Source organism: Symphalangus syndactylus, chromosome 22 (genome assembly GCF_028878055.3).
Source record: "Symphalangus syndactylus isolate Jambi chromosome 22, NHGRI_mSymSyn1-v2.1_pri, whole genome shotgun sequence".
NCBI lineage: Eukaryota > Metazoa > Chordata > Mammalia > Primates > Hylobatidae > Symphalangus > Symphalangus syndactylus.
In genome coordinates, this window is record NC_072444.2 from 16640354 (window position 1) to 16651662 (window position 11309).

General features: G+C 42.0%; 1 protein-coding gene across 11 annotated transcripts in view; it reads left to right on the forward strand.

Moving 5' to 3' along the window:
• The window catches only part of EIF4G3 (eukaryotic translation initiation factor 4 gamma 3), a 369656-nt gene extending 368222 nt beyond the window's left edge, over positions 1 to 1434 (forward strand). For all 11 annotated transcript variants that reach the window (XM_063631630.1, XM_055261042.2, XM_063631629.1 and 8 more), the window contains one exon: positions 410 to 1434. In XM_063631630.1, coding sequence (XP_063487700.1) covers positions 410 to 591 — 182 coding nt within the window. In that variant the 3' untranslated portion in view covers positions 592 to 1434. The remainder of the gene's footprint in view (positions 1 to 409) is intronic.
• The last annotated feature ends 9875 nt before the right edge of the window (positions 1435 to 11309 follow it).

An 11309-nucleotide genomic window follows, 5' to 3' on the forward strand; every position in this document is an offset into this window, starting at 1 on the left:
CGCCTGTGATCCCAGGTACTTGGGAGGCTGAGGCAGGAAAATTGCCTAAACCCAGGAGGTAGAGGTTGCAGTGAGCCAAGATTGTACCACTGCACTCCAGCCTGGGGACAGAATAAGATTGTCTCTCAAAAAAAAAAAAAAAAAAAACAGAAAAAAAGAAAAAAGTTCAAATTGAACAAAATAATAGAAATAAAAAACAATTTAGACTGTTTCAATCTTTTTTTCCTCTTCTTTAAACAAGTTGTTGGGCTGTTTATACTGTCAAGAGCAAGTATGGTGAATTGTCATTATTGCTTTTTTCTGGGGGAATTAATGCACATTTATTCAGTCATTCATTATTTTGAAATACATTCTTTTCCTCATAACTACAGTGTCCCAAAGCTTACAGTTTATTTTCACCTCCTTGCAGATCTGCTGCGGATGTTTTTTGATTGTCTATATGATGAGGAAGTGATCTCCGAGGATGCCTTCTACAAATGGGAGAGCAGCAAGGACCCTGCAGAGCAGAATGGGAAGGGCGTGGCCCTGAAATCTGTCACGGCATTCTTCACGTGGCTGCGGGAAGCAGAAGAGGAGTCTGAGGATAACTAAAACTTCAAATACACAAAACGAAACAAAAGAAACAATTTAAGTATTTTTTTAAAAAGTTTCACGTCTTCGCCAATCACAGTGCAGCAAGGCCAATTCTCGCAGAAACCCCCACGTGTGCACGAGTGGGAGAGGGGAAAGAGAAAAAAAGGTGATCATGGAGGAAAAAGGTACTGGAAAAAAGTAAACTTCAAACCTTAGGGCGGGAGCACTAAAACCAAAATACATGTATTATTTATAGAAAATATTTTCTGTTTTAATCTTTTCTTTTTAAACAAGGACTCATACTTTAAAAAATGTTTAGTAAAAAAAAAAGTTGAGAACTTTTAATTTATTTTAAGGACTGCAAATGCCAGTGTAATTTTTTAATTTGCAGTTTCTGTAAACAACTTGTATAATAGAAAAGCAGAGAAATAAATTTCCCTCCCCTTCAAGATGCACCTCATGTTTGTTTTAAGGTATGGCATTTAGTCCAGATTTGAGAAAGTTTGGGGTGAACAAGGTAAGAAAGATTGTTTTTTTTTTTGGCATCAAATCTTTCTGCCTGCCTCTCAGCTTGCTTCAGAAAATTTAAAAAATCACAATAGTAATCAAAACATACATAACATTGAAACAGAAGGAAATGCTGTGGACCACAGAACTCCAAGAATTGTTTAAAAAAAAAAAAAGTGCTACCCTGGGAAAAGTACTCTTAATACTCTTGAAATCTTTAGAGCAACTTTAAGGCTTGTAAATACATAGAACAAATATTTAAAAAAACAAAAAGAAATTGACTCAATACTATTTCTTTTCACTTTGAAAATATAAAGAACAAAATAAAGACAAACATTGCAAGTTTAAAAGAAAGTAAAGTGACTTCTCCTTTGGACAGCTGCTGCATGTGTGCCCATTCCTGGGGGTGCTGTCTGGCTATTTATCGTCTAATTCAAATCACTCCTGAGGGGAGAGCGATAAGACGAGAGTGAGAGAGTGTGTGTATGTGCGTGTATGCGCACGTATGTGCATGTACATGTATGTATGTATATGTCTCTACTCGCTGAAAAGGCAAGCTACTTTGTGGGTAAAGAGGGCACTTGTGCTTGGGTGGGAATGCCCCACTGGGACTCCAGTGAAACTTATTTCCAACACTAACTAAAAATGGATTCAGGACAGTAAGCCTCAAGGGCAGTCCTTTAGATAACTAAGTTTTCCACTGTATGTATCAGGACTCAGGACAATAATTTACTTTGAGACTGCCACTACCACTGATTTTAAAATCTTCCATCAATTGCCTGCAATATTTAAGAAACCCAAAGATGTCCTCTAAAGAATGAACAAGACCAAAAGCTATATTATGCTTTTACAAAAGTGGGGGTGGGATTTTTATAAAAGTGGGGGTGGAGTTTAAAATCAAATTAATACCATGTATGAAAATCACATTGTCTGCCAACTCCAACCTCATTCAAGCCATTCTGGTGAGTATAAAGCTAACTGTGGGCCTCTGCTTGGGCCTCTGCTTCTCCTACAGATACTGGAGTGCTGTGCTTCCTAATTTCCCCACCCTTTCATGAAGTCACAGTCTCTACAGATGGTTTTCCATTTCAGTTGTTTGTGGGCCATCAACCTACAAAATGTATTTATGAAGAAAGCCAGACTACTCCCAGATAAATAGTCTTTGTCTTTTGTATTTGGATAACAGGAGATTTCTGCTGGCCTCCATCTCTGAAGAAATATCCACATTAAGAGACTTGGCAAGACTTGTGAAACACAAGAACAAAATTTTCTATAGCAATAAAATGTTTTTCTGAAGTGTAGTTGAACACAATGCAAGATCCCACTACATAAGCCCACAGAGGCCATTTTTCAGTGGTGGAATGCTATATGCCACTGGTCCCCAATGCACAACCTAGATCCCTCACATGTGCAGTTCACAACGGGGTTCGCGCTTCTATGAGAATCTAATGCCACCGCTGATCTGACAGGAGGCAGAGCTCAGGCGGAAATGCTTGCTCACACACCACTCACCTTCTGCTGTGCAGCCCAGTTTCTAACAGGCCATGGACCAGTACCTGTCCTTGGCCCAGGGATTGGGGACCACTGCTGTATGCTGCTTTTGTTTTGTTTTGTTTTGAGACAGGGTCTTGCTCTGTCACCCAGGTTGGAGTGCAGTGGCTTGATCATGGCTCACTGTAGCCTCAAACTCCTGGGCTCAAGCGATTCTCCTGCCTCACTGTCCCCAGTAGCTGGGACTACAGGCACACACCACCACAGAATACTATTGTTGAAGGACCAAGTCCTGAAAGTCTTTTGAAAGGCATGCGACAGCATCAGCCATAAAAGATGGGGCCTGAAAAGCTGTTTTGGAGCCTGACCACAGGCTTTGCCCGGGATCCCTCAATTGGGAGAAGCAGCCTGGTTCTATGATCAACTGAGTAAACAACCTCCAGAATCAAAGTGCAGAGGATTATGATCAAGGAATCTTCTCTGAGTGATAGAAGTTTTTAGAAGGTATTGACAGCACTCAAGGGGTTGAGGGAGGGGAGTTTGGGGGAATACAGGATGGTAACTGCCTCTTGAGAATCAGTAGCTGTTTTTTGCAGGGGTCTGACCAGGGAGGGATTTCAGGTAGTAGAGATGGCCTAGTTATTAGTATTTTACATATTAACAAGTGTAAGGAATGGAGGAGAGAGAGAAATATTTTTGAAAGAACAATTAAAGGGTTGAAAAATATCTTAAGATATAAACATCTCTAGTACAGTGACAGAAATAATGTTTGAAATCTCACCTATAACATGAAGTGTGGTGAAGAGACTACAAAGTAAGCTTTTTGAGTATCTTGTTGCTGTGGACACGGAATGTGTGCTAGGATTAGAAGTTATCTAATGACAAAATATGAGCAAAGTAAGATAATTGCCCCCTACTAATATCAACTGAACTGCAAAACATTGTCAAGATAATTACCCTCTGTTGTCTTTTCACCGGAAAACAGGATTTGGCAATTTTTGTTTTAATATAATAGGTGACATTGCCAACATTGATATGCCAGCACTCCTTCAAGTGGTAGCAAAAGCTCTTTCACCGATTTCAAATTTGGGAGCAGGTCCAATGCCTTTTTTTTTTTTTTTTTTTGAGATGGAGTCTCGCTCTGTTGCCCAGGCCGGAGTGCAGTGGCGTGATCTCTGCTCACTGCAGACTCCACCTCCCGGGTTCAAGCAGTTCTCCTGCCTCAGCCTCCCGAGTAGCTGGGATTACAGGCAAGCGCCACCACACCCGGCTAATTGTTTTCTATTTTAAGTAGAGACGGGGTTTCACCATATTTGTTTTGCCAGGCTGGTCGTGAACTCCTGACTCCAGGTGAACCGCCCACCTTGGCCTCCCACGGTGCTGGGATTACAGGTGTGAGACACCACACCTGGCCCAGTGCCTCTTTTAGTGCATTTATTAAGGTGCTTATACCTATTTTCTAACCAGTTAACTTATGGCTATTCAGTAAATGAACACTTTGTCATTTCTAACAAAGGAAAATGATACTAATTTTCAAAACGAACTGATGTTGGGTTCTTGCATAGTCCAATAAGCAAGCCCATAACTACATCATGAACTTATTTTGTTCAACCAATATTTAACTCAACATCTGCTGTGCACTAAGTGGAGATAGGATAACAGTGACCAAAGTAGGCTCTGCTTTCATGGATCTCATATTCTTCATGAAAACAGAAAGTTAGAGGTTATTAACATGCTGCATCAGCATCGTATCCCACTAAGAAGTGTCTGCCCCTTATTACTCTGGCAGATCTTTGTTGTTGTTGTTGTTGTTTTCTTTATATTTCAAAATTCATTCTAGGCTGTTTGCAACAATTAAATCCAAAGACAGCTTTAAAACCACTCTCGAGACAAGTTATTCTGGGGTTTTTGACATACTATCTTTTTGTTTCAAATGGCTCCTTTTAAGTCAATAGAATTCTAAGTTGGTGGGGGGAGGATCCTAGGCTACTGTATCTAATTCTGTTTTCATCACTCAAGTTTTATTATATTAAAAAAATAGAGGAATCCAGTTTTTCCATTTCAACTATGTCATTAGCATGTACTTCCATATTCTCCATTTTGTAGGGAGTAACATTTTACATTACTTTTTGTTTGCTTTTTCTTTTCTTGAGACAGAGTCTTGATCTGTCGCCCAGGCGGGAGTGCAGTGGTGTGATCTTGGCTCACTGCAGCCTCTGCCTCCCAGGTTCAAGTGATTCTCCTGCCTCAGCCTCCCGAGTAGCTGGGATTACAGGCTCAGGCCAGGTAGGGAGAGATATGCTGCAGGCCCACTGACATAAAATATCCCATATGTCCCTCAAAAGGAAAAATGATAATCTGTTAGTTTGGGGACTTAAAAAAACTTGACATCACTGTGTATTAGCAAATCATGAGATGATTTATACATTAAGCTACAGAGAATCATATGCCAAATGTTATTCAGTTAAAGTTTTATTTTGAAATAATTTTAGATTTACAGAAAAGTTGCAGATTTTACAGAAAGTTCCATGTACCCCTTACCCAGTTCCCTTTATAATAACATATTACCATAGGACATTTGTCAAAACTAAGAAGCCAGCTTTGGTATGTTGCTTGTAACTAAACTTAAGACTATTTAGATTTTCACCAATGTCCCTTTTCTGGTCCAAGATGCAATCTATGATACTACATTGCATCTAAGTAATCATCTCCTTAGTGTCCTCTGGACTTTGACAGTTTTTTGGTCTTTTTCATGACCTTGACAATTTTGAGGAGTAATAATGAGACATTTTGTAGAATGTCTGTCAATTTGTATTTGTCTGGTGTTTTTCTCATGATTAAAGTGGGGTTATGTATTTTGGAGAAAAATAACTGTATATTGTAATCCCAGCTCTTTGGGAGACCAAGGCAGGAGGATTACTTGAAGCTAGGAGTTTGAGACCAGCCTGGGCAATATAGGAAGACCCCCCCATCTCTACAAAAATACTTAAAAATTAGCCGAGTGTGGTGATGCACACCCGTAGTCCCAGCTGCTCAGGAAGCTAAGGCAGGAGAATCACTTGAGCCCAGGAGATCAAGGCTGCAGTGAGCTATGATCATGCCACTGCATTTCAGCTTGGGCAGCAGAATGAGACCCTGTCTCTAAAAAATAAAAACACAAATACCATGTGAATGAAGTTCTCTTCTCATATATCAGCAGGTACAAGATACTCACATGATAACTTTACTTGGTTAAGTTGGTGTTTGCCAGGTTTCTTCACTATATAGTTACTTTTCTTTCCCCTCTTTCTTACTCTAGTCTATTTGAAAGCCAGTCACTAAATCCAGCCCACACTTGGGAAAAGAGATGGGAGTAGGTGAGAATTAAGCTTCACTTCCTTTCTAGAGTGGGAAGCGTCTACTTAAATTATTTGGAATTTTCCCACAAGGAAGATGTCTCTCTTCTCTATTTGTTTATTTAGTCACTCCTATGTTTTTATATGTGTGTATGTATAAATGTACACACATGGATATGTATATATCTGTATGGGCTCATGTGTATTTCATACTTTGAATTATAACCCAATAGTACATGATTTTGTTGTTCAGATTGTTCCAGCTATAGCCATTAGGGGCTCTTTCAAGTTGGCTTATGTGTCCCTTGACATTCCCTGATAAGTTTGTTTTTAGAGCACGTGCTTTCTGACATCACAAGATGCCACAGACATATTTTTCCCTGCCTCAGTCCTAGAATCAGCCATTGCTACAAGAATCCCTGGTTTCTTTTAGGAGAATAGGATTTAGAAACCAAGATTTTACTCACTGGGTTTGCATGTTGCTATTGGGGCATCTCAGCCTCTTGGTCTGCCAACATTTTAAACTTCATTTTTTTGCCAGGTGAGTAAGCTGCTTTCACATGAAGCACTATGACGTTTAGAAAACATAGTTTTGGGCTGGGCACGGTGGCTCACCCCTGTAATCCCAGCACTTTGGGAGGCCACGATGGGTGGATCACGAGGTCAGGAGATCGAGACCATCCTGGCCAACATGCTGAAATACCGTCTCTACTAAAAATACAAAAATTACTGTGCGTGGTGGCGCATGCCTGTAATCCCAGCTACTTGGGAGGCTGAGGCAGGAGAATCACTTGAACCAGGGAGTCGAAGGTTTCAGTGAGCCAAGATCACGCCACAGCACTCCAGCCTGATGACAGAGCAAGACTCTGTCTCAAAAAAAAAAAAAAAGAAAACATAGTTCTGATGTGTGTGTGTGTGTATTACTCTGGGCCAAGTGCAGTGGCTCACGCCTGTAATCCTAACACTTTGGGAGGCCGAGGTGGGTAGATCACTTGAGGTGAGGAGTTTGAGACCAGCTTGTCCAACATGGTAAAACCCCATCTCTACTAAAAACATACAAAATTAGCCAGGTGTGGTGGTGGGCACCTGTAGTCCCAGATACTTGGGAGGCTGAGGCAGGAGAACTGCTTGACCCCGGGAGGCGAGGTTGCAGTGAGCCAAGATCCTGCCATTGCACTCCAGCCTGGGTAAAAGAGCAAGACTGTCTAAAAATAATAATAAAATAAAATACTCTGGTACCCAAAAGACTCAAGTCTATAGATACTTCATTCATTTCTGCTCATCTTACATAGGAAAAAAATAGAGGGCCAGGCACTGTGGCTCACACCTGTAATCCCAGCACTTCGGAAGGCCAAGGTGGCCAGATCACTTGAGGCCAGGAGTTCAAGACCAGTCTGGCCAACATGGCAAGACTCTGTCTCTACTAAAAAATACAAAAATTAGTTGGGCATGGTGGCGCATGCCTGTAATCCCAGCTACTCAGAAGGTTGAGGCACGAGAATCACTTGAACCTGGGAGGCGGAGGTCGCAATGAACCAAGATAGGGCCACTGCACTCCAGCCTCTCAAATAAACAAATAAATATTGAACTGTTTCTGTCTTTCTCCATTATGATGATTGATTTGTTTTAATTTCCCTTAGCTAGTAATATTTAGAGTCTACTAAGTTACCAATACAGAGCAGTGTTAAAATGTTAACTCAGTTAAAAAATAATGGAAATCGCGAAATAATGAAAAGTTAACTGACGATAGAAGCACTGCATACCAAAACTTGAGATAAACCAAAAGTAAGCCCAAGAGTTTAAGGTTACAGTGAGCTTTGATTGTGCCACTGCACTCCAGCCTGGGTGACAAGAGTTAAGAACCAACTGGGGGCGGGGGGATGCCACCTAAGTGAATATCAAGAGTTCACTCTTCCTTCTGTAGGAAGAAGTTGTGTGCTGAGAGGAAGGAGGTATAGACTAGAATTGAGAGATCTGTGCTCTAATGCTAACATTGCTGTTCACGGAATATTTGACCACCTGCTTGGTATGGGCCTTCCTGTCTTCTCTAGAAAGGGCTCACTCCTGCCAACCATATGAGCACATCCTCAGGTGATCCACCTGCCTCGGCCTTCCAAAGTGCTGAGATTACAGCATGAACCACTGCGCCCAGCCATGGAAAGAACTTTTGAAAGTTGCCTTATACTTTCACTTAGCAGAATTCACTAGAGATCAACTTTAGTTGGTTTTTTTAATAGTCAGCAAAAAGAATAACAATGCTTTCAATCATTTCCAATTCGCAATTAGCCACACAGCATGTTGGAATAACTGTAGGCTCTTTGGAGTAACTAGTTCTATCTAACCTCAGGGTTAGTCAAAGTACGGGCCTTGGACTAGCAGCATCAACATCACCTGTAAGCTTATTAGAATGCAAATTCACAGGCCCCAGCCTACTAAAACAATCCGAAGAGATGGAAGATCCCAAGAAATCACTATAAGCGCTTCAGATGATTCTTAGGCACACTGAAGTTTAAGAACCACTGCCTAGGAGTATTTCACATCTCTGCCAGAGTATAGTCCTCTTCAAAAAGCTAACACAAAACAAGTTGTGTGCTGCTTTTAGAACCTTTAGGCTTGTACTTTGCATCTACAATACAGAAACAATAAGCCCTTCCTGATCTCCTTAGTAAACTAATAGTAAATTAATTGGTCTTCATACTAGGCTTCTGACATGTAAGGTGGTACTGCTTCCTTTTACCAGGTAGGGAACTGAGTAACACAGAAGTCATGGACCTAGCAAGTGTCAGAAGCAAGACTGGCACTTGGTTTTCTGGGAGGCAGTATCGTCCGAAAAATAACTCTCACCACCAAGAGTTTTCTTTTGGGGAAAATGACATAGTGGATATAGTTTGGAGTATTGGTATTGGAAAAATAGGGGCATTAGTATAGCCCTGCTGAGGCTGCTGAAACCTCAGTTTCCATTTATTTATTTATTTATTTATTTATTTATTTATTTATTTGACAGAGTCTCACTCTGTCGCCCAGGCTGGAGCTTAGTGCTGTGATCTCGGCTCATTGCAACCTCTGTCTCCTGGGCTCAAGGGAGCCTCCAGAGTAGCTGGGACTGTGGCTAAATCTTGTATTTTTTGTAGAGATGGGTTTTCACCATGTTGCCCAGGCTGGTCTCGAACACCTGAGCTCAAGCCATCAACCCACCTTAGCCTCCCAAAGTGCTGGGGTTGCAGGCACGAGTTACTGCGCCCGGCCAGTTGCCTCATCTATAAAACAAAAGTAACATTCACTTCATGGGGTTGTCTTGAGGAATTAAAGGAGATCAGATAAAGTGCCCAGTATTCTACCTGAAATACCTAGGGCCCTTCCTGCCTGTGTCCAATATTCTTTTTCTGCCACACCCTACTACCTTAGTCATAATCAGTTACATATAGTTAGGCTACGCCCTTTTCAGAACTGCAGGAGACTATAGCTTACCTATCCACCTTTCTTTCTTTTCTTTTCTTTTTCTTTCTCTTTCCTTCTTTCTTTCTTTCTCTTTCTCTCTTCTCTCTCTCTCCCTCTCTTCCTTCCTTCCTTCCTTCCTTCATTCCTTCTTTCCTTCCTTCCTTCTTTTTTTGAGACAGAGTCTCACTCTGTCACCCAGGCTGGAGTGCAGTGGCACGATCTCGGCTCAGTGCAACCTCCGCCTCCGGAGTTCAAACGATTCTCCTGCCTCAGCCTCCCAAGTAGCTGGGACTACAGGCATGCGCCACCACGCCTGGCTAATTTTTTCATATTTTCAGTAGAGATGGGGTTTCATCATGTTGGTCAGGCTGGTCTCGAACTCCTGACCTCAGGTGATCTGCCCGCCTCAGCCTCCCAAAGTGCTGGGATTACAGGCGTGAGCCACCGTGCCCAGCCCACATTTCTTTAATATTCTATTGATCAAATTTTTAAAATTGTTTTAATTTCCCTAGAAAATACTATGAAGTCTTTTTTTTTTTTTTTTTTGAGACAGAGTCTCGTTCTGTCGCCCAGGCTGGAATGCAGTGGCACAATCTCGGCTCACTGCAAGCTCTGCCTCGCAGGTTCACGCCATTCTCCTGCCTCAGCCTTCCGAGTAGCTGGGACTACAGGCGCCTGCCACCATGCCCGCCTAATTTTTTTGTATTTTTATTAGAGATGGGGTTTCACCTAACATGTTAGCCAGGATGGTCTCGATCTCCTGACCTCGTGATCCGCCCGCCTCGACCTCCCAAAGTGCTGGGATCACAGGCGTGAGCTACCGCGCCCGGCAATACTATGAAGTCTTAAGTGTCCATCCCTACTGCTAACAGACCTGGGAATAGAGGCTTTTAGCTCCCAGTTCTCCTGGGATTCAATAGAACACTGCAAAATCCTTTTTTTTTTTTTTTTAACACAAGGATCAATGCTTAGTGTCCTTTTCAAGTTGTTTATTGCCCTACCTAGAAAGAAAATGACTATTTTCCTACAAAATCATAGTGAACTCCCAAAAATACCAGGTATTTACAAATGCATGTTCTGTCACATCCAGCTCTGGCTTTGTTCCTAATTTAGGGGATGCCAACTACTTTGGGCAAAGAGACAGCTATACCAAACAAGCCTGCTGGCTGCTTAGAATAAATTCTAGGCTGGGCGTGATGGCTCACGCCTGTAATCCCAGCACTTTGGGAGTCCAAGGCAGGCGGATCACGAGGTCATGAGATCGAGACCATCCTGGCTAACAGGGTGAAACCGTCTCTACTAAAAATACAAAAAATTAGCCAGGCCTGGTGGCGGGCGCCTGTAGTCCCAGCTAGTCGGGAGGCTGAGGCAGGAGAATCGCTTGAATCTGGGAGGTGGAGGTTGCGTGAGCCAAGATCACGCCACTGCACTCCAGCCTGGGCGACAGAGCGAGACTCCATCTCATAAATAAATAAATAAATAAATAATTCCAGCTTTTTCTTATTAAGTGTCATAGACTCAACCGGCAGAATGTAAAACAGAGATACAAAGATTAGGATAAATTTGAATATAATCCTGTGGGGGTTTTTTCCTGCTCAAAATGTTTTATCTTTTGAGAAGAGCAGGAATATCACCAATAAAATGTCAGGTTTTAAAGTTGAACAATCCTGGGTCTTGATATATATGGTTCTCAAGAATTATGCTACTAATTCCAAAGTTTGGATGGTTGAAAATTTACAGTCTTGTGCAAGTGTCTTAAGAATACTCAGAGCCAGCCGGGCGCGGTGGCTCACGCCAGTAATCCCAGCACTTTGGGGAGGCCGAAGCGGGCGGATCACGAGGTCAAGAGATCGAGACCATCGTGGCCAATGTGATGAAACCCCATCTCTACTAAAAATACAAAAATTAGTTGGGCATGGTGGCATGTGCCTGTAGTTCCAGCTACTCAGGAGGCTGAGGCAGGAG